Source organism: Sminthopsis crassicaudata, chromosome 5 (assembly GCF_048593235.1).
Source record: "Sminthopsis crassicaudata isolate SCR6 chromosome 5, ASM4859323v1, whole genome shotgun sequence".
Lineage (NCBI taxonomy): Eukaryota > Metazoa > Chordata > Mammalia > Dasyuromorphia > Dasyuridae > Sminthopsis > Sminthopsis crassicaudata.
In genome coordinates, this window is record NC_133621.1 from 220,341,533 (window position 1) to 220,369,300 (window position 27,768).

General features: G+C 34.5%; 2 protein-coding genes across 4 annotated transcripts in view; both read right to left on the minus strand.

Annotated features, from left to right (window-relative positions):
- LOC141542774 (olfactory receptor 6C2-like) overlaps positions 1–23,260 on the minus strand; it is a 55,458-nt gene extending 32,198 nt beyond the window's left edge. Inside the window, exons 1-3 of one of the 3 annotated variants that reach the window (XR_012482249.1) lie at positions 22,885–23,260; positions 19,837–19,960; positions 3,597–3,712 (exon numbers count right to left, since the gene is read on the minus strand). The gene's annotated coding sequence lies outside the window, so the exon portion shown is untranslated. Of the gene's footprint in view, positions 1–3,596; positions 3,713–19,836; positions 20,034–22,884 lie in introns of those variants that run through there. The other 2 variants (XM_074267358.1, XM_074267359.1) reach the window with 2 other exon arrangements.
- LOC141542771 (olfactory receptor 6C2-like) lies at positions 16,224–17,162 on the minus strand. Its single transcript, XM_074267356.1, has one exon. It carries the CDS (start codon positions 17,160–17,162, stop codon positions 16,224–16,226), a length of 939 nt encoding a protein of 312 aa, XP_074123457.1.
- Positions 23,261–27,768: the final 4,508 nt, after the last annotated feature.

Genomic DNA, 27,768 nt, shown 5'->3' on the forward strand with positions numbered 1-27,768 from the left:
TATTTTATTGGTTTTCTCATAAAAACAACTCTTAGTTTTAATTATTAATTCAATAGTTTTTTTTTTACTTTCAATATTATTAATTTCTCCTTTAAATTTTAGAATTTCAAGTTTAGTATTTGATTGGGGGTTTTTAATTTTGTGTTTTTCTAGAGTTTTAAGTTGCAAGCCCAATTCATTGATCTTCTCTTTCTCTATTTTATTCAAGTAAGCACCTAAAGATATAAAATTTCCCCTTATTAATGCTTTAGCTGCATCCCACAAATTTTGGTATGATGTCTCATCATTATCATTATCTTGAGTGAAATTGTTAATTGTTTCTATAATTTGCTGTTTCACCCAATCATTCTTTAAGTTGAGATTATTTAGTTTCCAATTACTTTTTGGTCTATTTACCCCTAACTTTTTGTTGAATGTAGATTTTATTGCATCATGATCTGAAAAGAAAGCCTTTATTATTTCTGCATTCCTGCATTTAATTTTGAGATCTTTATGTCCTAATATATGGTCAATTTTTACATAGGTTCCATGTACTGCTGAGAAGAAAGTATACTCCTTTCTATCACCATTCAGGTTTCTTCAAAGATCTATCATACCTAATTTCCCTAAAATTCGATTTACCTCTTTAATTTCTTTCTTATTTGTTTTCTAATTCTGAGAGTGCAAGTTGAGATCTGCCACTATTATAGTTTTGCTTTCTATTTCTTATTGCAACTCTCTTAAAATCTTCTCCTTTAGGAAGTTAGATGCTATACCACTTGTGCATATATGTTTAGTATTGATATTGCTTCATTGTCTATGCTATGTCTATGCTACCCTTTAGCAAGATAGTTTCCTTCCTTATCTATTTTAATTGAATCAATTTCTGCTTTTGCTTGATTTGAGATGAGGATGGCTACCCAGGTTTTTTTTTGGCTTCTCCTGAAGCATAGTAGATTCTGCTTCAGCCTTTACCTTTACTCTGTTTGTATCTCCCTGCTTTAAATGTGTTTTCTGTAAACAACATATTGCAGGGTTCTGACTTTTGATCCAGTCTTCTATTTGCCTATGCTTACTGGGAGAGTTCATTCCATTCACATTTATGGTTAAAATGACTAATTCTGTATTTCCTGTTATCTTATTATCTCCAGATTATGCTTTTCTTTTTCTTGTCCCCTCTTACTCCCTTTCCCAGTATTAAACTTATGGGAACTACATACCTCACGCAGCTCTCCCTCTTTAGAATACCTCCCACCCCCTTTGAAACCCTTCCCCCTCAATGTTGGAAGGGATGTAGGAAAACAGGGACACTGATACATTGTTGGTGGAATTGTGAATACAACTAGCCAAAAAATTTGATCTCCATCCACAAGACTCAAGAGAAGCAGAAAAGGTCAAAGGAACTCTTGAGAACTGTATTTCTGTTGTGGATATACAGAAAGTCCACATGTAATTTGATTTTACTGATATAACATAAAAAGGGAAGTAATAAGGGAAAGGGGATAGTATCAGAAAATTGGAAAGGAGAGATAAAAAGAAGGAAACTACATCCCAGGAAGAGGCAAAGAAAATTTACCACATCTGAGGGAATTTACAGAGGGGGAGGAACATTGTGTGAATCTTACTCTCATCAGAGTAGGCTCAAAGAGTAAATAATTGACATATTTGTTTTTCAGAGAATTATCTCTCACCTCATTAAAAGGGGGAGGGGAAGTGGGAAAAGGAAAAGAGGAATAAGGGAGGGGAAAAGAAAGAGGAAGGGACATAAAAGGAGTGGGGAGGGAAACTAAAAAGGGCAATAATAAAGAGTTACTTTGCCCAACTTTATGTCAATAAATTTGATAACCTAGGTGAAATGGATGACTACCTCCAAAAATATAGGCTTCCTAGATTAACAGAGGAGGAAGTACATTGCTTAAATAGTCCCATTTCAGAAAAAGAACTAGAACAAGCTATTAATCTACTCCCTAAGAAAAAATCCCCAGGACTAGATGGATTTACATGTGAATACTACCAAGCAATTAGCCCCAGTGTTATATAAACTATTTGAAAAAATAGGGAATGAAGGAGTCCTACCAAATTCCTTTTATGACACAGACATGGTATTGATACCTAAACCAGGTAGGTTGAAAACAGAGAAAGAAAATTATAGATCAATCTCCCTAATGAATATTGTTGCTAAATCTTAAATAAGATATTAGCAAAAAGACTACAGAAAATCATCCCCAGGATAATACACCATGATCAAGTAGGATTTATACCTGAATGCAGGGCTGGCTCAATATTAGGAAAACTATTACTATAATTAACTATATCAGTAACCAAATTAATGAAAAACAATATGATCATCTCAATAGATGCAGAAAAAGTATTTGATAAAATCCAACATGTATTCCTATTAAAAACACTTGAGAGTATAGGAATAAATGGACTTTTCCTTAAAATAATCAGTAGCATCTATTTAAAACCATCACTAAGCATTATATTTAATGGGGATAAACTGTAACCATTCCCCATAAGATCAGGAGTGAAACAAGGTTGCCCACTATCACCATTATTATTCAGGGTTGTATTAGAAATGCTAGCTTCATCAATAAGAGTCAAGAAAGAGATTAAGGGCATTAGAGTAGGTAATGAGAAAACAAAATTATCACTCTTTGCTGATAATATGATGGTATACTTAGAGAACTGCAGAGATTCTACTAAAAAGCTATTAGAAATAATCCATATCTTTAACAAAGTTGCAGCATACAAAATAAACCCACATAAGTCATCAGCATTCTTATATATCACTAACATAATCCAACAGTTAGAGTTACAAAAAGAAATTCAATTTAAAGTAACTACCAATAGAAGATGGCCGAAAAGCCAGATGGAACTTTTTAAGCTCTCTATCATTCCCTTTCTATTAACTATTTAATTCAGCCTTGAAAACAGCGCTTGACTTGTAAAACCCATAAAGATTGGAAGTACAAAAACATACCAGCAGAAGAGAATCTGGAATATTGCCAGAAAAGGTTTGACCTGAAGTGGTGGGAATAGACCAGCACAGAGCAGGGATAGAAATGGGAGCAGGGTGGCTGCTGCAGTTGGAAGGTTTACATAGAGCTCTCTGCCATAGCCTGACTGCTGTGCTTCGGTGGTGGAGTAGTGGACCAGCCGAGAAGTAGGAACCTAGGGTAGTGGGTGCTCTGAGGGATGCCAGAGCCTGACAGGATCTGGCTCTGCCCACCCAGGACCAGAAGTGACTCAGAGCAGACCATAACACAACTCTTCATGGCATTCTGCAGCAAGGGGCTCGTGATGGGGAGCAGTCACTTACAGCAGGGGCACAGCCTAGGGCAGCCTCTCATCTGCACAGCGAGGGACTTGGACGGGGGTAGTGGAATTTCCCCAGCTTGACTGTGCTTGCTCCCCAGGCAGAAACACTTCGAGGTGTGGTGAGGGATAGGATGACTGCCAATACTCAAAGCAGGTATTTGGGGGGCAGTGATACCTTTGCTCATTAACCTCTAGTCCCAAGGAGGTCATTAATCCTCACAGCGGGGTTCCTGGCAGGGCACTTACACAGCCCGACTTGTGATACCCAGGCATACTCACTTCCATGTGGAGCTCTTCCTTCAACTCGGCTGTTCCTGGCAGCCCATTGAGAGGTCAGATATTGTTCATAGTCCCATCCTTGCTCTGCAGAGGAAGCTGGTAACCTCCTTGCACTGAAGGTAGATCCTGACAGCTTTTAAAAAAATGAGTAAAAAAATGAAGAAAATGATTGACAGCTTCTATGCAGAAAAGGAGCGGGTTTCCAAACCCGAGGAGACTAACAGCAGACAGCCTCCAATACCCCAAATAATGCTCTCCTAGAAGAGAATATAAAAAATCTAAAAAGAAAATTAGAAGAAAAATGGGGAAAGGAAAGAGAAGCTATGCAAGAGAATAGCAATGTCCTGAAATGTGAATTAGAAAAGGTAAACAACTTCCTGAAATGTGAATTGGAAAAGGTAAAGAATTCACAGGAAGTGCAGGGAAACAATTAGGGAATTGGAAAAGGTAAAGAAATCACAGGAAAGTAGGATCTGTGAATTGGAAAAGATAAAGAATTCCCAAGAAAGTAGGATTTGTGAATTTGAAAAAGAAAATAACTCACTAAAAACAAATTTAGTGAAATGGAAAAAAAATTTCATAGAGCAAAACAACTCAATTAAAAACTCAATTGGACACATACAAAAAAAAGAAGTTAAAAAAAGCTAATGAAGAAAATAATTCATTAAAAATCAGAACTGAACAAATAGAAATGAATGATTCATTGAGACACCAAGAATCAGTCAAGCAAAACCAAAAAAATGAAAATCTGGAGAAAAATATCAACTATCTACTTGCCAAAACAACATACCTGGAAAATAGATCTAGGAGAGACAATCTGAGGATTATTGGACGTCCTGAAAATTATGATGAAAAAAAGAGCCTAGATACTATTTTACAGGAAATCATCAAAGAGAACTGCCAAAGGTAATAGAACCAGAAGATAAAATAGGCATTGAAAGAATTCATCGAACACCTTCTGAAAAAGACCCTAAAAAAATCTCCACAGAACATTGTGGCCAAATTTTAGAACGATCAGATTAAGGAAAAAATATTACAAGTAGCCAGGAAAAAAACAATTCAAATACCAATGTGCCACAATAAGGGTCACTCAAGATCTGGTTGCATCTACATTAAAGGAGCAAAAGGCCTGCAATCTGATATTCTGAAAGGCAAAAGAATTGGGAATGCAGCCACGAATAAACTACCCAGCTAAGCTGAGCACTTTCTTCCATGGAAGAAGATGGACATTTAATGAAACAGAAGAATTCCATATCTTTCTAAGGAAAAAACCAGTTCTAAACAAAAAATCTGATCTCTAATCATAGGACTCAAGAGAAGCAGAAAAAGGTAAAAGGAACTCTTGAGAACTGTATTTCTGTTGTGGATATACATTAAGACTACATGCATAATTTGATTTTAATGATATAACAAAAAAAGGGGGGGAAGTAGAAAGGGAAAGAGGATAGTGTCAGAAAAAGGGAAAAGGGGAAATAAAAAGAGGGAAACTACATCCCACAAAGAGGCAAAGAGAACATATCATATCTGAGGGAAGTAAGAGAGGGGGAGGAACATTGTGCAAACCTTATTCTCTTCAAAATTGGCTCAAAGAGAAAATAATTGACATATTGCTTTACAGAAAATTTCCCTCATCTCATTAAAAAGGGGGAGAGGAAAAGGAAAAGAGTAATAAGGAAAGGGAACAAGAAAGGAAAAGGGATTTAAAGGGAGGAGGGAAGGATACTAAAGAGGGAGGGCTGCATGACGCAAGTGGGGTTCATGAGTTTAATACAGGGGAAGGGGTTCAGGGGGGTAAAGGAAAAAAAGCATAATCCGGGGATAATATGAGGGCAGGAAATACAGAATTAGTCATTTTAACTGTAAATGGGAATGGGATGAACTCTCCCATTAAGCGTAGATGGATAGCTGACTGGATCAAAAGTCAGAACCCTACAATATGTTGTGTACAGGAAACATATTTACAGGAGGGAGATATATACAGAGTAAAGGTAAAAGGCTGGAGCAGAATCTATTATGCTTCAAGTGTCAGGGGTAGCTATCCTTATCTCAGATCAAGCAAAAGCAGAAGTTGATCTAGTTAAAAGAGATAAGGAAGGAAACTATATCTTGCTAAAGGGTAACATAAACAATGAAGCAATTTAACTACTAAATATATATGCACCAAGTGGTATAGCATCTAACTTCCTAAAAGAGAAGTTAAGAGAGTTGCAAGAATAAATAGACAACAAAACTATAATAGTGGGAGATCTCAACCTTGCACTCTCAGAATTAGATAAATCAAACCACAGAACAAATAAGAAAGAAATTAAAGAGGTAAATCGAATTTTAGGGAAATTAGGTATGATAGATCTTTGAAGAAACCTGAATGGTGACAGAAAGGAGTATACTTTCTTCTCAGCAGTACATGGAACCTATGTAAAAATTGACCATATATTAGGACATAAAGATCTTAAAATTAAATGCAGGAATGCAGAAATAATAAAGGCTTTCTTTTCAGATCATGATGCAATAAAATCTACATTCAACAAAAAGTTAGGGGTAAATACACCAAAAAGGAATTGGAAACTAAATAATCTCATCTTAAGGAATGATTGGGTGAAACAGCAAATTATAAACACAATTAATAACTTTACTCAAGATAATGACAATGATAAGACATCATACCAAAATTTGTGGGATGCAGCTAAAGCATTAATAAGGGGAAATTTTATATCTTTAGAGGCGTACTTGAAGAAAATAGAGAAAGAGAAGATCAATGAATTGAAGTTGCAAGCCACTTAAAAAACTAGAAAAAGACCAAATTAAAAACCCCCAATCAAATACTAAACTTGAAATTCTAAAATTAAAAGGAGAAATTAATAATATTGAAAGTAAAAATACTATGGAAATAATAAATAAATCTAAGAGTTGGTTTTATGAAAAAACCCCAATAAAATAGATAAACCTGTGCTAAATCTGATTAGAAAAAGGAGAGAGGAAAATCAAATTGTTAGTTCTTAAAAATGACAAGGGGAGCTATCTACTAATGAAGAGGAAATTAGAGCAATAATAAGGAGTTACTTTGCCCAACTTTATGCCAATAAATTTGATAACCTAAGTGAAATGGATGATTACCTCCAAAAATATAGGCTTCCTAGATTAACAGAGGAGGAAGTACATTGCTTAAATAGTCCCATTTCAGAAAAAGAACTAGACAAGCTATTAATCTACTCCCTAAGAAAAAATCCCCAGGACTAGATGGATTTACATGTGAATACTACCAAACATTCAAAGAACAATTAGCTCCAATGTTATATAAACTATTTGAAAAAATAGGGAATGAAGAGTCCTACCAAATTCCTTTTATGACACAGGCATGGTACTGATACCTAAACCAGGTAGGTTGAAAACAGAGAAAGAAACTATAAACAAATCTCCCTAAAGAATATTGATGCTAAAATCTTAAATAAGATATTAGCAAAAACACTACAGAAAATCATCCCCAGGATAATACATCATGATCAAGTAGGATTTATACCAGGAATGTAGTGTTGGTTCAATATTAGAAAAACTATGAGTATAATTGGCCATATTAATAACCACATTACAAAAATCATATGATCATCTCAACAGATGCAGAAAAAGCAAAAGCATTTGGTAAAATCCAACATCCATTTCTATTAAAAACTCTTGAGAGTATAGGAATAAATGGACTTTTCCTCAAAATAATCAGTACCATCTATTTAAAACCATCAATAAGCATCATATGTAATGGGGAAACATTGCAACCATTCCCATTAAGATCAGGAGTGAAACAAGGTTGTCCACTATCACCATTATTATTCAATATTGTATTAGAAATGCTTGCTTTGGCAGTAAGAGTGGAGAAGATTATTAAAGGAATTAAAGTAGGTAACGAGGAAACCAAATTATCACTCTGCTGATGATATGATGGTATATGTAGATTACCCCAAAGATTCAACTAAAAAGCTATTAGAAATAACCCACACATTTAGCAAAGTTGCAAGATACAAAATAAACCCATATACATCATCAGCATTCTTATATGTCACTAACAAAATCCAACAGTTAGAGTTACATAGAGAAATTACATTTAAAGTAACTACTGATAGTGTAAAATATTTAGGAATCTATCTGCCAAGGGAAAATCAGAAATTATTTGAGCAAAACTACAAAACACTTTCCACACAAATTAAGTGTGATATCAATTGGAAAAATACTAAATGCTCTTGGATAGGGAGAGCAAATATAATAAAGATGACAATACTACCTAAACTAATCTATTTATTTAGTGCTATACCAATCAGACTCCCAAAAAACTATTTTAATGACCTAGAAAAAATAACAACAAAGTTCACATGGAAAAACAAAGGTCAAGAATTTCAAGGGAACTATTGAAAAAAAATAAAATGAAGGTGGCCTACCTGTACCAGATCTAAAATTATAAAGCAGCAATTAACAAAACCATTGGGTATTGGCTAAGAAATAGACAAGTTGATCAGTGGAATAGGTTAGGTCCAAAGGACAAAACAATCTATAACTCTAATAACCTAGTGTTTGACAAACCCAAGGACCTCAGCCTTTGGGATAAGAACTCAACGTTTGACAAAAATTGCTGGGAAAATTGGAAACTAATATGGCAGAAACTAGGCATTGACCCACACTCAACACCATACACCAAGGTCATGTCAAAATGAGTTCATGACCTAGGAATAAAGTATGAGATTATAAATAAATTAGGGGAACATAGGATAGTTTACCTCTCAAACCTGTGGAAAAGGAATGAATTTATGTCCAAAGAAGAACTAGAGATCATTATTGATCACAAAGTAGAAAACTTTGATTATATCAAATTGAAAAGTTTTTGTATAAACAAAACTAATGCAGATAAGATTAGAAGGGAAACAATAAACTGGGAAAACATTTTTACAGTCAAAGGTTCAGATAAAGGCCTCATGTCCAAAATATAAAGAGAATTGACTCTAATTTATAAGAAATCAAGCCAATCCCCAATTGATAAATGGTCAAGAGATATGAACAGACAATTCTCAGATGAAAAAATTGGAAGTATTTCTAGTCATATGAAAAGATGCTCCAAGTCATTATTAATTAGAGAAATGCAAATTAAGACTACTCTGAGATACCACTACACACCTGTCAGATTGGCTAGAATGATAGGAAAAGGTGATGCTGGTGGAGTTGTGAATACATCAAGCCATTTTGGAGAGCAATTTGGAACTATGCTCAAAAAGTTATCAAACTGTGCACAACCTTTGACCCAGCAGTGTTGCTACTGGGTTTGTATCCCAAAGAGATCTTAAAGAAGGGAAAGGGACCTGTATGTGCAAGAATGTTTGTAGCAGCCCTCTTTGTGGTGGCCAGAAACAGAAACTACATGGATGCCCATCAATTGGAGATTGGCTGAATAAATTGTGGTATATGAATATTATGGGATATTATTGTTCGGTAGGAAATGACCAACAGGAGGATTTTAGAAAGGCCTGGAAAGACTTACATGAACTGATACTGAGTGAAATGAGCAGGACCAGGAAATTGTTGTATAGTTCAACAACAATAGTATATGATGACCAATTCTGATGGATGTGGCCATTTTTGGCAATGAGATGACCCAAATCAGTTCCAATAGAGCAGTAATGAACTGAACCAGCTACATCCAGCAAAAGAGCTCTAGGAGATGATTATGAACCACTACATAAAATTCCCAATCCCTCTAATTTTGTCTACCTGCATTTTGGATTGCCTTCAAAGGCTAATCTTTTTGTACAGCAAAACAACTGTTTGGACATGTATACATATATTGTATTTAATTTATACTCCAACATATTTAACATGTATTGGTCCACCTGCCATCTGGGGGGGGGGAAGGAGGGGAAAAATTAGATCAAAAGGTTTAGCAATTGTCAATGTTGTAAAAATTATCTATGCATATATCTAGTAAATAAAAACTATTTATATATATATATATATATATATATGTATATATATATATATATATATATATATATATATATATATATATAAAGAAGAAAAAATAAAGTAGCTACCAATTATATAAAATATTTAGAAAAATATCTGCCAAGGGAAAGTATATGAGAAAAACTACAAAACACTTTCCACACAAATAAAATCAGATGTAACCAATTAGGAAAATATTAAATGCTCTTGGATAGGATGAGAAAATATAATAAAGATGACAATACTACCTAAACTAATCTATTTATTTAGTGCTATACCAATCATACTCCCAGAAAAAACTATTTTAATGACCTAGAAAAAATAACAACAAAGTTCATATGGAAAAACAAAAGGTCAAGAATATCAAGGGAATTAATGAAAAAAAAAATCAAATGAAAGTGGCCTAGCTCTACCACATCTAAAATTATATTATAAAGCAGTGATTACCAAAATCAGTTGGTATTGGCTAAGATATAGACTAGTTGATCAGTGGAATAGGTTGGGTTCAAAGGACAAAATAGTCAGTAACTTTAATAATCTAGTGTTTAACAAACCCAAAGACCCCAACTTTTGGGATAAGAACTCACTGTTTGACAAAAAACTGCTGGGAAAATTGGAAACTAATATGGCAGAAACTAGGCATTGACCCACACTCAACACCATACACCAAGGTCATGTCAAAATGAGTTCATGACCTAGGAATAAAGTATGAGATTATAAATAAATTAGAGGAACATAGGATAGTTTACCTCTCAAACCTGTGGAAAAGGAATGAATTGATTCTAATTTATAAGAAATCAAGCCATTCTCCAGTTGATAAATGGTCAAAAGTTATGAACAGACAATTCTCAGATGAAGAAATTGAACCTATTTCTAACCATATGAAAAGATGCTCCAAGTCACTTTCAATCAGAGAAATCCAAATTAAGACAACTCTGAGATACAACTAAACACCTGTCAGATTGGCCAGAACGACAGGGAAAGATAATGTGGAATGTTGGAGGGGATGTGGGAAAACTAGGACACTGATACATTGTTGGTGGAATTGTGAATACATCCAGCCATTCTGGAGAGCGATTTGGAACTATGCTCAAAACGTTATCAAGCTGTGCATATTCTTGGATCCAGCAGTGTTAGTACTAGGCTTATATCCCAAAGACATCTTAAAGAAGGGAAAGGGACCTGTGTGTGCAAGAAGAATGTTTGTGGCAGCCCTCTTTGTAGTGACCAGAAACTGGAAATTGAGTGGATGCCCATCAATTGGAGAATAGCTGAATAAACTGTGGTATATGAATATTATGGAATATTATTGTTATGTAAGAAATGAGCAACAGGATGATTTTAGAAAGGCCTGGAGAGATTTACATAAACTGATGCTGAGTGAAATGAGCAGGACCAGGAAATAGTTGTATACTTCAACAGCAATACTATATGATTACCAATTCTGATGGATGTGGCCATTTTCGGCAATGAGATGAACCAAATCAGTTCCAATAGAGCAGTAATGAACTGAACCAGTTTCACCCAGTGAAAGAACTCTGGGAAATGAGTATGAACCACTTCATAGAATTCCCAATCCCTCTATTTTTGTCTACCTGCATTTTTGATTTTCTTCACAGGTTAATTGTATACTATTTCAAATTCTGATTCTTTTTGTTCAGCAAAATAACTGTATGTACATGTATACATTTATTTTATTTGACTTATACTTTAACATATTTACCATGTATTGGTCAATCTGCCATCTGAGGCGTGGGGTAGAGGGAAGGAGGGGAAAAATTGGAACAAAATGTTTTGCAATTGTCAGTGCTGAAAAATTTCTCGTGCATATATCTTGTCAATACAAAAAAAGTCAATATGAAAAAAATAAAATATTTTGCATGGAATGGTCAAGTTCTATTTGGTCTTGATCTTGCTCTGTTAACATTCTCATTTTGTGCTGCGCAATTTGCTGTCCCTGAGTCAGGGCATCTTTCGTCCCAATTGGCACTTTTTAGATAAGTACATTTTAGGGACATTTATTTTGGTGACTGAACAGCTAGGTTATGCAGTGATACAGTGTCAGGCTAGGAGTCAGAAAGATCTGGGTTTTAAATCCTGACTCAGACACTTACTAGCTATGTGATCCTGGAACACTGGGCAAACTAGTCTTTTTTTTTTTAACCAAAAGAATCCCAAAAGTGGTCAAGAAGAGTCAGGCGCAACTGAATAATAACTCAACAAAATTGTGAAGGTTCATATATCAGGAGTCTCTGTTTCAACTGAGTCTTTTTTGAGCAGTGTACTACATAGTTTTTATCCTGCCCTAGGTGGTTTTCATTCTGGTGCTGGTTGGAATTTTGCTTTATATTTGGGATTTCCTGTCCTATCTCCCTTGGAATTTGTCTAGTTGTAGCTATAGGAGGAATAAATCATCCTTGATCAGAATGTTGTGTGGTCTTTCATCCTTTTGGACTTATATCAAGGGGATTGTTGTTTTTATCATTCTACTCCTTTGATTTCCATTGTTAGGGCACTGGGGCTTGCCATGTGATGCTGCATCAGACTTAAACTTTATTTACTTGTTCTTCTACTACTTCTTTAATAGCATTTTACTTCCATTGTGTATAGCTGTAGTCTTTCCTCCCCCTCCCCAGACTTGAGGGAATAATCTTACTGAGGATTTTCTTTGAAATTTTTAATCATTGTTTAATCTGGTCCTCATTTTTTGTTATTGCATAGGAACAAGTACATCTGTATTATCTACCAATTGGTCATCTAAATGGAAGCTCTCTTAATGATCTTTTCTTTTCTTTTCTTTCTTGCATCTAATATTATTTAATTTTTTCCAAGTATATGTAAAGATAGCTTGCAATATTCATTTCTGTAAGATTTTTAATTCCAAGCATTTTTCTCCTTCTTTCCCTTTCTTTCTGCCTTGGTAAGACAGAAAATAATCCAATATAGGTTATACCTGGACAAATATGTTAAACTTATTTACATATTAGTGTTTTGTGTGTGTGTGTGTGTGTGTGTGTGTGTGTGTGTGTGTGTGTGTGCGCGCGCGCGCGCATGAAGGAGGAATCAACAAAAGGGAAACCCCTCAAGGAAGAAAAAAACAAATGGAAATAAGTGGAAATAGTATGCTTTAATCTGTATTCAGGCTCTATACCTCTTTCTCTGGATTGAATGACATTTTCCATCTCAAATTTTTTGGAATTATCATAAGTCACTGTATAACTCAGAAGAATTAAGTCTATTGTAGTTAAAAATTGTAAAATTATGTAAAATGTTCTAGTTATTCTACTTACTTCATTTACCATCAGTTCCTATTAGCTTTTTGGGTTTTTCTGAAATTCAGTTGTTTATCATTTCTTATAGCACAACAGTATTCCATTACATTCATATATCACAACTTTTTCAGCTTTTCTCCAATTGATGGGCATCTACTCAACTTCCAATTGGCCACCATAAATTCTATTGTATATATATTTTAGTACAAGTGGGTTCTTTTCCTTTTTTTATGATCTCTTTGGGATATAGAAGTAGTAGTATTGCTGGATCAAAGAATATGCACATTTTTATTACTCTTTGGTCATAGTTCCCAATCGTTCTCCAGAATGGATCAATTTTCAACTTCACTAATATGTATTTATGTCTCAGTTATCCTTTCTGCCATCCAACACTTACCATTTTTTCTCTCATATTAGCCAATCTGAGAGGTGTGAGATGGTACTTCAGAATTGTTTTCATTTAATTTCCCAAATCTATAGTGCTTAAAATGTAATAAATAAAAAATTTAAATATATATAAATAAAATATAAAATAATAAAAATGACCTAGGCATTTTTATATTACTATGAAGAATTTTAATTTGTTTATCTGAACACTGCCTTTTCAGATCTTTTGATCATTTATAAGCTAGAGAATTATTTGTATTCTTATAAACTTGATGCAGGTCTCAAGATAGTTTAGAAATAGTGAATAGAATAGGTGGGTGGTGTAGAAGCATGTCTAGATTAACAGAAATGGGATAAGGTATGCAGAATAATGGGAGTGAGATAAAGAGGGAAATAAATACCTATATATTTTTGAAAATGTATAAAAAGCTTCCTAATTCAAGGGAAAAGTTGTTGGGTAGGTAAAGTAATAAGAAGGCAAAGTAGCAGGTAAAAGTAAAACAGAGGAGTCAGAAGGATAAGAAATAAAGGATAAACCCAAACATAAAATAAAGATCAGGAGTAGAATTTATTATGTAGCAGCAATCGTGATGTTAGACAAAAATTAAAGCTAAGATAGATTTAATCAAAAGAGAATATTAGAAAAACCGTACTATACATCAGCCATATTAATCAATATTGTTTTAGATAATTTAAAATAACTGGACATTATAAGATTAGAATATTGCTATAGTGTAGGTATTGATGGGTTGGTGGAGTTAGAAAAACTATGGTAAGATTTGGAGTTATAAAGGAAGATGTTATCCACCTTCAGAGAAACAGAGTATAAAGAATACAATACAGCCTTACAAAGATGCATATGAATGTATATATGTGTATATGTATATTTACATATATATGTAGAGGGCCAAGTGTACTTGAAACAAATAATCTGACAACAAAGTGTTAACTCAGTAGAATTAAGATAATGAGTCTCTAGTTCACATGTATTTAGTACTTATATAGTTCTCCAAGTTAGCATCTATTCTACAAGATTGACATGATTATGTTCTTATAATAGAGTATATAAGAGCTAAGAGATCTGGGAAGGAAGACAGACTCAGAAATAGACAGAGAAGATGGAGGACTAGAGGCTGGAGGACAGAGTGGAAGATAAAGATCCTCCTGGTGGCTGTCCTGTCTCCTTTACTTCTCCACTGAGACCAAGGCTGCTTGGGGGAAGAGGGTTTGTCTCTCTTCCAGTCCTTATTGATTCTTATATACTCTATTACAATTACATCATTACAGCACACTATGCATGTGTGAACTTAGAGAACCATTACATCATCATGCTAAGTACTAAGTATATATGTAAACTAGATAACCATTGTCTCATCAATTCCTCTGAGTTAACACTTTTTTTCAAGTATAATACTAATGTTCTGGGATAATCAGCTGTAAATTATTTTGTTATTCTCAGTAGAACAATGATCCAGGTTACTGTGAAGGATTTAAGATGAAAAATTCTATCTATTTCCAGAGAAGGAGCTGTTTTTGTCTGAATATAGATTTAGGATTCGCTCCCCCCATATCTCTTTCTCTCCCTTGTTCTCTCCCTTTTCCCCCTCCCTCTTTCTTCCATTCTCTCTCCCTTTCTCTTTGTCTCAACTTTATTTTCTTGAGAGTTTTTCTTTTGTTAGGGTTGGAGATCTATGTTTTCTTTATTTCACAACATGATTTTTATGGAAATATTTTGCATAACTTTACTTGTGGTTTATTAATGGGGGTTGGGTGTGGGTATAAGGGAGACATGTGGAATTCAAAAGAGTTAAAAACACATTTAAGAATTTATTTTAAATGTAACTGGGGAAATATTAAATAATTTTCTAAAAAAGATATGTAAATAGTATAATATAAATTCAGTTCATGGCATAATGAATAGTCATCCATCATAGGTTATAAAGGTGTGCTATTTTATTTATGTGAAAATAGCTTTACAACCTCAAACAATAGCCATGCAGAAACATAAAAGAATGAGTAGTTTGCATTTCAGGGTACACAACTTCTAAGGTCTCAGAGAAGCAGAGGCAATATCTAAGAAATAAGGGGAAGATCAAGGAAGAAGTTAAGAGAGATAATGGTGGGATCTAGGAGGAGCCAGGTGAAATCCACCTAGCTGACTAGGCCCCAGACCTGTCTAAAATTATGTTAATCAAGCTCTCAAAGGTTGTTGAAAGATGCTAACTTGATTTCAAGTTTCAAAGTATGTCAATTAGGCGTAATTGAGTTCTCATTTGGCTCCCCTAATTTTGAGTATTCTCTGACTGAGATCTTCATCATGCCCCAGGAAGCTTATTGTTGGGTAGACTTAATCACCACATAAAATCCCAGGGTCCTTGGTAGTCCATCACTATACTCTCCCTCTACTCTAAACTTCCAGCTAAAGAGAAAACTGAATTCAATTATTTCCTCATTTCTCACCTGACTTCACCACTTAGGGACTTCTCTGACTGATCTATTCACCATATCCTCATGCAAAGTACCTTTCTTCTCCCTCCCACTTTTTAGCTTGTGTGTGTGTGTGTGTGTGTTTTGACTTCCTAACTAGATTTTAACTTCTTGTGGGGCAGGGATTAGCTTTCTTTTTTCATATCTATATTTTTATTCTTAATGCCTAGTACATAAAATGCATGTAATAAATGCATATTGATTATTAAATAGGCATCTGGAAAATTATTTTATAATAAATTTCTTATATATAACTGGTTGTCAATAAACATTCATTAATTTTTATAGAAGTGAAGGGATGAGATGATTGAAAGTGAAATCTTTAATAAGGGGGATGGAGTGGGGAGAAAAACACCTCGATTAGTGAGGATGTTCATATAGGAAAGAAAGAGTTGTGAAAGAAGCTGTGGTTAAAAGGGATATCAGTTAGAAAATAAAATTAAGTCATAGGATCCAGAACAAAGAGTTGAAAACTATTTAAATTTTATTTTACTTATATTGATTCTGAAAGTCAATTTCCTCTTATAACTTTGAAATCGATACTATCTTTTTTAACGCATCTCTAAAAGCTTTAATCACTTGTTTATTCCTCAGGGTATAAATAAAAGGGTTCATTACAGGGGCTACTGAAGTTGCAAGTACTAACACTACTTTATTCAAAGAAACTCCTTCTCTTTCAGAAGGCTTGATATAGATGAAGATGCAGGTTCCATAAGTCATAGAGACAACAATCATGTGGGAGGAACAAGTGGAGAAAGCTTTTTTTCTTTGCTCAGCTGAAGGGAATCTCAGAATAGTTCTAATAATGCATGCATAAGATAGAACCACTAACACTAAAGTGATGATGAGTGTGAACACAGCAAGGGCTAAAACCATTCTTTCCATGAACTGTGTATCAGAGCATGTGATCTCCAGCAATGGTGATATATCACAGACAAAATGGTCAATGATATTGGAGTCACAAAATTCTAGCTGAAGACCAAAACCAACTACTGGAATGATAATCATTGACCCAGACACCCAACAACTCAGGATGAGCTGATTACAGACTCTGTTGTTTATGATGGCTGCATAGTGCAGGGGTTTGCAAATAGCCACATAGCGGTCATAAGACATGGCGGCCAAGAGAAAAAACTCTGAGGCCCCAAAAAGAATTCCAAAAAATAATTGAGTAAAACATTCATTATAGGTCATAGTATAGTCTCCAGTTGACATGTTGTACAGGAATCTGGGAATACAGGCAGTTGTGAATGACAATTCTAAGAAAGAAAAGTTCCTGAGGAAAAAATACATAGGGGTTTTAAGGTGCTGATCCATCAAAGTGAGGGTGATGATGGTCAAGTTCCCAGTTACACTCAGGATGTAGGTCAGAAACAGAAAGATCAAAAGCAGAATCTTCAATTGTGGGTCATCTGTCAATCCCCGGAGAATGAACAATGTTATCCCTGTATAGTTTCTCATTTCTGATCTATGGGTTTAAATGGATCTGTAAGTAAAATAGAAAGAGCTTTAAAGAAAGAAAAAGATTAAAAGAGACAGGGGGACAGAAAGATACACACACATAGAGAGACTCACTAACACAGACAGTTAAAGAGAGAAACAAAGACAGATAGTGTGACAGAGATGGAGACAAACAGAGAGATGCAGGGGAGAAAGAAAGAGAGAGAGGGACAAGAGGAGAGAGAGGGAGAAGGAGAGTCAGAATGAGAGAGAGGAGAGTGGAGATCAAGAGAAAAACAAAGACAAACACAATGGAGTTGAGAAGAGGCATCATAAAATAAGTCAGCATTTCAATTTGGATATAAATGCTCAGAAGATTTTCTTTGGTCCTTTTTTCTTTCATGGATAAAAAAAAATGATGACATCATTTATTTATCCACAGAGACTTTGAGCAGTCTCTTGGCTACTGAGTATAAGATTGTTGTAAACAATTTTGTTCTCAATGTTTCTTTCTTCCCTTTACCCCAGTTCCTTTTCTCTACCCCATCCTACAAAATGCTATTTCATTTTGTATTATCTAAAACATTGTGATTTCTTTTGTTTTCTTATTATATTAGTTTTCAGATATATCTCCTTTACTAAATCCCTGTGTAAACTAGATTTTTATCTAGGTTTTTTTTAAATGAAGAAATACCAAATCAGTGACCATAACAGACAATCCCTTTGTAACCATTTTGGTACTATTGCAGAATGTACCCTGATTTCTTGGAATATGCATGGTACTCTTTCTGTCTTTAATCTCCTTTGGATATTTATTCAGTGGTGAGATCCCTGGCTCAAAGACTATGAATAGTTCTTCACCTTTCTTACAAAATTTCAAGTTATTTTATACATCATTTGGACTAATCTTTACTGCTAGCAATTGTGTATTAGTTGCTGGTTTCCCAGATCCTTAATAATTGTGTAGTTTCATCAGTTTTCAACCTTTGCTGATATACATGGTGTGTGAGAAACAACTTCAGTGTTTTAATAAATGATTTTAAATTGTATTTCTTTTGTTTAATATTTTATAGCATTTTTAATGTTACCAATTTTCAATTTTTATAAAGTGTCTTTGCAAATATATATGGTGTGTGAGGAACAACTTCAGTGTCTTAATAAATGATTTTAAAATGGATTTCTTTTGTTTAATGTTTTATAGCATTTTTAATGTTATTACCAATTTTCAATTTTTATAAAGTGTTTTACCTTGGTAAATGTTTCCTTGTATTATGTATTTGCATAGTGAATACCCTTTTAAATTTAACTGGTTTCTTGGGAAGTTCTGTGCCTTAATGTACCTCTTCTAAAGGCCCCATTTCTTCTCCTTACCTTCTCATCACTCCTGGGTTCTTTCCTCTATCGTAACACTAAGCTTCTATAGAGCCAGATAACACATTCTTTTCATTGCTCTAGAACCTTTTGGCTTCTCCTTGAACAGGTTTTATCTTTTCTTAAGATGTCAGATTTCAGAAAATAGTAGCACAGACATCTAATTTGTTCAAGGTTTATTTATTATAACCAAGGCAGTGCTGAAATTGCTGGGGAGATGATAGGTAATGGAAGGCAAAATCAGAAGTAGAACTTGGAGTAACAACTAATATTGAATTTGAAGTTTTACTTGTAGATCCATCTATTGATGGAAAGCACTGGGCCTAAGAGACCTAGAAACTATTCTCTTCACATCCCAGTATCTTTTTAGGGACATGCAGCTAAATGAGTTACATTTAGGAATCCTATTAAAAACCCATTAGAAATCTCTACCTGAAATCCCCTTCTACCTGACTGAGTCTACTATGCACTATCATGCATCCATGTTCATTTCTTCCCTATATAATACTAAGGATATTGATCCCCAGAGAATGATTCTCATTCTACTCTTTCTGACTACAGGGTTTTTAAAAAATACTTCAATGAGACACTGCTTACAGTTTCAGAATAACAAGCACACTCAGATGAAATCAGTTGTCTGGGTCGATAACGGGAAGCAGAATAATTATTTTATCGGGTGAAAATTTCTCGTAAAAAGGGTGATGTTCGTGAAGCCCAGAACTATTATACTCAGGTGCTAATGTTTTGGGAGATGGAATCTTTTTATAGAAGCTTAGATCATCAACTACTTTGGGAATTACACTGGTTGGGGTTGGAAAGGAAGAAATTTAGTTGAGGGAAAAATATCAATAGGACTCAGGAAGGAGAGGAGAAGTTGTGTAGTATGTTGCACAAAGTGGTGTGGAGGGACAGTAACTGTGCAAGGAGGAAACTCAATTTCCTGGAGAGGAAGGACCAAGAGCTAAATAAAAAGTGCACCTGTTCCCCATTTCCACCTCTTTCAGATTAGTATATCTAAGAGTCCATATGCCCACAGTTAATTCATTCTAAGTAAGGTTCTGCTTAGAAGACATTTCTTCATCCCCAATTAGCTTACAAGGCCTCTAGAGACACTCACATGGTTTGCTTGATACCTTTACTCCAACTTATATTAGAAGTGAAGAAAATTACTGTTCATTGGACAATCCTAAGGGTACTTCATTTCCACGTAACAGCTGCAAACTTTCATCCTTAACATTGTTCTTTTTTTTGGGCGGGAAGTTCATTTCTTGTCATATTATATGGATTATGAAGCAATTTTTTTTCCTGCATGCTTGTCTCTTACCTTAGAGCTGTTGGTTCCTCTATAGGGAAAGTCTTGAGTCAGGAGTATATGAGTTCTAAGACAAATTCAGAATCTTTCTAGTTGTATAACCTTGAAACAGCTGTTTTGTTGACAAAAGGATCCCCTGGGGAAGAAAATGTCAATCATTCCAGTTTCTTCTACAAGAAGGCTCCATTGATACTGTGGTCCATCAGGTCCTGAACAAGTGGAGAAAACTAAATAGCAATTCTATTCTCTTAGCTTATCAGTTGTTCTTTTCTGTACTTCCTGTCTGTTCTCTGGTCATTTTCTCTCTGAGAAGATATAGATATGTTTTCAAAGAACATATGGAAAGACTTACCCTGCAAAAATGCCAATTATAAATTAGAATTTAAAGGAGCTTTCCTGTTCATTTCAGACTGGTCTCTAATGTTTGTCCCTGGTTTTTAATGCTTTCCCCCCTTTCCTCTTACCTAGGACCTCCACTATATCCTGACACATCCTTTTTAATTACTTTTTTTTCTGTAACGAATTAAGAGAAGATCTAATAAAGGAATACACAGTAAATAATTAATAGTTGACAATGTTCCCTTTTCAAAGAATACTTCATCTTTTAGAATGTGACTGATTATTTTTATTTAAATGTTGCAGAATTGTTTTTGGAATTGGAGGTATTTAACCACAGCAGGAAGACTGCTGTCTATTTTGCTTCTACAGAAGATTTACCAGAATGGAGAATATTGGCTAATTCACATTTCTTCCTTGCTAGATCTTTTCTTATTTTTTCAAATAACAGTGAGCTAAACATTTTTTATTGAACAATGATTTCATGTTCAGACATAGGAATAGTCATAGAGGAAATATAAATATTCACATCTTTAGTTCTGTACTGCGAGGAAGTAGAGATGGGTTCATTTATGCAAAGGCATTGGATTGGGAATAATACTTAAAAATTTCTTTTTCTACTAAGAGGTGGAAATTTGTGTGGTGTGACAAATTTCCTGATGGTGGTACCCCCTTTATTTTGTAATACTTATTCTGATCATTGTACATTCTAGCTTCATTTCACATTGGAACAGATTATGTGCTCAATCACAGTGGAGCATTGCAATGAAAAGTCACTATTATCAGTTAAACTTGCAGTTTTTTCTTAGGTGTCTTCTTTATCTATTCACTCTCTCCCTCTGATTCTAAAATTAAAGGACAGGCAATCTAACCTGAACAGGATCTGGTCACATTTGTTTTCATTAAGCACTAGTTAATTCTATGTATTAGCTACACAGATGTCTCCTATCTGCATTCAATTTACCTCCATGTTCCCCTGGATTAGGATTCCTTAGGAGAATTCATGTAGTTGATGGAAAGTGTTTTGCTTGGTTAGTGTAAAATACTCCCCACAAAAACCTCTTAGGGGAATTTCTCCTTCATTTTGTGAAATGAAGAGTTTGTATCAGTTCGTGACTAGTTCCTACATTGCAGAATACAGTGTTGTAGACTCCACTGATGTTATGTAGCCCTTAGGAAGGATGTAACAACAACCCCTATTCTGCCTGGCCTTGAGATATGATGTATTTTCTCTCTATATATGACTAGGATGCTGAGCTCACAAATTTTGGTGGCTGTCAGATAACAGCCTGTTGGGTCAGTGATAATGGGGTTTCTGAAATTAATGAGCAATAATTTATTATTATTGCTCATTAAAATTAATGTAGGTGAAGAACAAAATTGGATGTCCACCACTTAACCTGGTGCTGTTTCAAATTTAAAAACATGGCTCCAGTTGGTTCACCCATGAACTCTACTCAGACAAGTTGGGTCCTGCACCTGTACACAGAATCTAAACCAGACCATTCCTCAATTCCACTTCTAAGCCATAACTTAGCATATCAGTGACATGAAATATCTGATTTCTCTAAATTTTCCTTGTAAATTTACTTTTCTTCTTCCTGTTTTTTTGCTAACTTCTTTTTGGAATTCAGCCTGCTATAATTGGAATTACAATTGTAATAAATTTTGCCCCTTGACTTGCAAATGTATCCAAGTCTACAAATTCCTTTGAAATACCTCATGACACCAGTCTGGAACCCCAACATTTTGGGAATCAATCATATTGCATCATAGCCATGGAGCAATGATCTTTGATTCTTGGATACATGTGTTTAGGAGAGGAAATTTCTCTTTTGGCTAGATTTTGGAATCTCACCTCACTTTCTCATAGTAAGATTTTGAAACCTCACTTCACTTTCATTAAAGGAGAAAAGTCAATGACCATGCAATTCAGAAGAAGAATATTTTGGATACAGAGGCTGGATTTTATTCTTGATCATCCTTGGGACTTGGATGATTAAAATAGGCTTTTTATCAATGCTAAGAATAGAGTTCTCATTTTTCTTCCATGAAGCTGGGGGAATAGAAGACACAATAAAGGGGATTCTGAAAAAGTACCCTGATTCTTGTGGTTCTCGTCACTCTGATAATTTTATTTTCTATCTTGTTTGCAGGTATAATGGGTCCATTGCAATTGGCCACTGAGATAACTAGGCATCCCCTTTCTCTGATTATTTTGTCTATTTGATGATGTTATCTATATTCAGTATATGTCAAAATATGAGTCTAAGACCACAGAACAGAAAATTTCCTTATCTTTGGAGTAAGACCTGGTCAGAATTCTTTTCTTTTCTTAATTTCTTCTCCCCTCCCTTTCTCCACCTATTTCTTTCTTTCTTTCTTTTTTTCTTCCTCACTTTCTTCTTCCCCCCTTCCCTCTCTCCCTTCCTTCCTTCCTTCCTTCCTTCCTTCCTTCCTTCCTTCCTTCCTTCCTTCCTTCCTTCCTTCCTTCCTTCCTTCCTTCCTTCCTTCCTTCCTTCCTTCCTTCCTTCCTTCCTTCCTTCCTTCCTTCCTTCCTTCCTTCCTTCCTTCCTTCCTTCCTTCCTTCTTTCCTTCCTTCCTTCCTTCCTTCCTTCCTTCCATCTGATTTCTCTGTTCCTCTATTGGAAATCAGACATATCATTCTAACCTCATAGTTTAAAAAGAGAAGACAAATTAGTGTTATGAAAAGTCATTACTTACCTTAATTTTCTCCTGTTACTTCAGGTCTCCATGGTTTTTACTCCCCCAAATCCCTGGAATGTCTTAAAGTTGAGCAGTAAGGAATTAATGAAAACGGACAACACACTTCTGGTCATATTATCTCACAAAACCATGACCTCAGCTTAATAGGCAGAATTGAATTCTCCTAGGTTACCATCTTCTGGAATATACCAATTCACTGTTTCTCATTACTAACTCTAAAATGATGCTGCATCAGAGATTCTGTCTTGCTTTAAATGCAGGAAATATATTGAGGTGCTATATTTTGTTGAAAGAAAGAGAAAATCATTGGAAAGAGAATGGCTTCTCAGATCTTGTCTTTTTTTGAATTACCTAAACTGAACTATCTGGGCAGGGAGATAATTTTCCTCTAAAGTGTATACTAATAGCAGAAGATATTTGCTTCATTTGTCCATTGTGCTACAGTTGCCTAGTGACCGAATGAGTTCACAAATGAAATGTCCCCTGGGAAACTCAAGTTCAAAAGTCACTAAGGAATCTTTATTTTAATCAGCTTTGGCAAAAGATATAAAATATGCAGCTGTGTGGCCAGTATCCATGTGGAATGGAAAAAAAATAGCAATAGTATCAGACATAGGCTTGGTACATAGTAATGAGTCAGGTGATGGAGGAAGAGTGTCATCTTTTCACTCTTCCTCACATTGTCCAAGACTGATCTTCAAAATTATTTGATTTTTTTCATCATTTAAAAATTGAGTATGCATTCCACACTCACACATGTATTATTACATATTATGCAATGAACTATTTTATTAATCTATTAGGCAGTCAAGTATCAAATAGAGTTTATTAAATGCTTAGAGTATGTCAGACCATAGGCTGAATGCTGGTGTTAAAAAGGACAAAAATGTTATCCCTGTCCTAGTGAACATTTTTAGGTAGGAGAAAGGATCTAAATAACTGCTCATATGAGATACATCACCAATAGATGGAAAGTGATTACAGAGGGAAGAGTGGAGGTTAGCAAAGTTGAGATGGGACCAAAAAAGCCTTTTGGCTGAAGGTGGGATTTGAGTAACATTTAGGAAGCTAAGAGGTGGAGGTCAGAGAGTCAGTGTGTTACAGGCTTGAGGGAATCCTAGAGCAAAGTCACAGAATTAGGAGATGTGACATCTTAAGTAAGGAATAGCACTGGCTTCGTTTTAAGAAGAAACATGACTTTCTAATGTTGGACTGAAAATCAGATCTGTTTTTTGACCTGTAGTTTAATATCTCTGAGTATGGAGTGACAATAGATACTGGGAGTAAAGCTGAAACATTCTGGCTTCCCTATTATAACTTTATGTTAAAGTAACAAATGACAATACATACCCTGAATTCATTGGTAGGACCTTCAAGTCAAGCAATCAAGTATTTCTTAAGCAGCTAATTCAAGTCAAGCTTTGTATTAACCTCTGGGTTTATCAATAAATGTAGACTCCCTGCCCACCCTTTCAATAAATTTCATACTCAAAGAATCAACAGTCTTACATGCAAAAAATTCTTCAGCTATGAAATGTACAGGATAAACTGATAATATCAGAGGGAAGACAGTGTTAAGTAGGGGAGGTAAGATTTTAGTTGGGATTTCAGAGGACTAAGAAATAGAGATGAAGAGGCACTGTGATAGCCAGTGAAAGTGTCTAGAATTGAGAGATGGAGTGTCTTGTGTAAGATAATCAGAAGGCCAGAGTCACTGAATCACTGCATATCTATGCTTATATATTGACACAGATAGATGTATATATATATATATATATATATATATATATATATATATATACACATACATACATATGCAGATAATATAGATTCATATAAGAAAACTATCTTTTAAAATATTATATTTGATTCCAGAGGTAAAGAGTCATCGGATTTAATTCTTTAGACAAGAAAGTGGAGTTTTGCTGGGAAATTATGGTACTTCTGGTTCCCCACAAATAAGTAGATAATTGTGAAGAGACTGGACAACTTACTTATTGCTACAGACATGTGTATCAGTAATCCCAGAATCTGTCAGGTGGTTTGTGAAGATAATGTGGTGAATTCCTTATTATCCATAGGTGAGTCAGTTACACTTCTTTATAAACAGGTAGTGAAATGATCATGTACTTCAATGAACCCTAAAGAATAGAGTGTATCACTTGACAGTTGGAAGTTTTGTTTGACTATATGCCTAAAAATTAGACTTTTCAGGTGAGGGTAAAGTAATGTGCTAACATGAATATCCATTTAAATAGAGTGAGAGAATTACATCTATAACTTATATCTTCTCTGCCTAAAATTTTGGCTACAGATTCCTAGAATAGAGACATATTGTAAAGATGATAGCAAAGCTCCTATCTAGCCTGGGCCTATCTCACATTTTCGTTTGGCAATGCAATAAAAATTTTGTCTGCCCATTGGAATAATCAATGGGTTTCAGAGAATTCTTTGGTGACCAGACTGAATTAAAATGTTACAGAGGAATGTGTAAGTAGTTGATAGCACTAATGTTTACTCATATGCCTTATATCTAATGCTATATTATCACTTAAGTACCTGTTACTAATTTTTCAGTATGTTGAAAAATTACTTCATGGTTTATATTTCTTCATGTCTGTCATTATTAAGCTATTAAAAGTTTACTTGTTTGTCCTATAAGTAGCTATGCATAACTTTGATGCTAGTTATTTTACAGGAGCTGTTTAATTTTTGCATTTATAACTCTACTACCCAGCACAGTGCCTAGCACACAATAGGAGCCTAACAAATGCTTATTCATTGTTTTGCCTGTACTTTTTTGTTTCTGCATACTGTATAAAACACCTAAGTTATTTTTATTTAATTTTGCTTTTATTCTGTGCTTGCATCAATTCAGTCCAGTTCAATAATTCGAGTCTGGAGTTTTTATGCATGGAGTGATAAAATATTGCAAATACAACTTAATTCATTAAATGATTAAAAACAATACAATTTTAAATTTAAATCAAATCAAATATTGCTCCATTTCACATCTGTATTCATCATTACAATGAACAGCAATTAGGAATGTGTCATTCAAGTCAATTTATTTGTTTCTCTTCTGATTTTTATTTCTTTGAGTTTACTTTTGCAAATTAAAAAATTTTATATAACAAACATTTGTTCATTTAATCTTTTAGGCTTTCCCCTATGATTTATTTTATCATGACTTCTTAATTAGCCATAGATCTGAAAGATAATTTCTTCTTTTCTTCCCTAATTTATTTATCCTATGACTTTTCATATCAAAGTCATGCATCCATTAGTAACTTCTTGATTAGTAACTTCCCTTGATTTCTGCCAGACTGCTTTCCCAACAGTTTTAGTCAAATAGTTAATAATTTTACCAGTAATTTGGGTCTTTGCGTCTATTCAATATTATGGTATGTGTTCTCTTGATTCTACATGTGTATATAATATTTCATTGATTGATCTGTTTTAAAAAGTACAAAATATTCATATTCCTGGGACTTCAAATTACTCTGTCACCAAAATTATTTGTATGGGATGTATCCTACTTGAGAAGACTCAATACTCTATGCTTTTTGCTGGCATGAATTGGCAGAGTTGTTGAGACCTTGGGAGAAGCGAAATCTCAGTCTTCTGGTTTCTGGCTTGAAAAAAATAAGTTATATTTCCAAATTTACTTCAAGTGCTAAATGGAAAAGAAAGACTTTAGAAAGAAGTCAACTTGGAGAGAAGTTAGTTGGAAGGTCAATCATGTCTTTATCTGAAGTTTAACACACCAGAGACTTTAGAGAATTTCTCCTTCAGTAAAGTTGGAAGCCTCTTTGCTGGCACTTCATTTCTGTATTTTCTGGTTCATTCTCATCTACTTACCTTCTCTAATTTCTATTTTATATTAGGTTGGATAAATCATATATTCCCCATTTGTTGTGTGTATGGTTATTATTGATCTTGTATTTGATGGAAAGGGACCCAAGCTTTGGTTAGATAACTTGTAGTTTTTATTTGTTAAAAGATTATAACCAGGAGCTTAGGTTGAACTAAACTAATGATATTTAAAGGACTTAATAGATATCATCTGGAGTAGAGCAGGGCACTGAGCATCTGATGCCAATCTCTTCACCTCCCCTATTGGGAGGAATCACATTCTGCCTTGTAAAAGGGTGGTTGGTGATTATTTTAAAGTTATATCTTTTCCTTTTTTTGCTGAGGCAATTGGGGAGTTGTCCATAGGCAACCGACTTGCCTATGGTCACACAGCTAGGAAGTGTTATGTGTCTGAGATCAGATCTGAACTCAGGTCCTCCTGACTTCATGGCTGGTGCTCTATCCACTGCACCACTTAGCTACCCAGGGTATATGTTTTTTTTTTAATAGACTTGGGATGGAAAATGCCTCTGCAGCCAGACACAGAACTATGGAGACTGAATGTGGATGGAAGCATAATATTATCACTTTGTTTGCTTTGCATTTATTTTTTGCTCTATTTTATTATTTATAAATGTTTATTCTACATGCTTCTACTGTTAAAAATGCTGCTTTAATAACTTTTTAGTTGAATCTTTAGCGTTCATAAGTATACCATTAAATTTGTAAAATAAGCCAATTTTGTTTCTATTTTGTCAATGATTGTTCCATATTTGGCAATGTAAGGTTACTTTAAATTATAACATTATTTTATTATGGTCTAGAACATCTAGAATACATTAATTCTAGACATTAGAGATAGAATGTAGTGATAATAGAAACCCATGTTTTTTCTCTGATTTTATTGGAAAGTCTAACATTTCTCCATTACATTTAATATTGTTTCTGGACTTTGCCATATCAATTAATATTTCACTTATTCCTATTTTTAAAATACAGAATAGCTTAAATATTTTGACAAAAACA

Coding starts and splice junctions, on each gene's coding strand:
- LOC141542771 (XM_074267356.1), bottom strand. CDS start 17,162: ATGAGAAACTATACAGGGATAACATTGTTCATTCTCCGGGGATTGACA.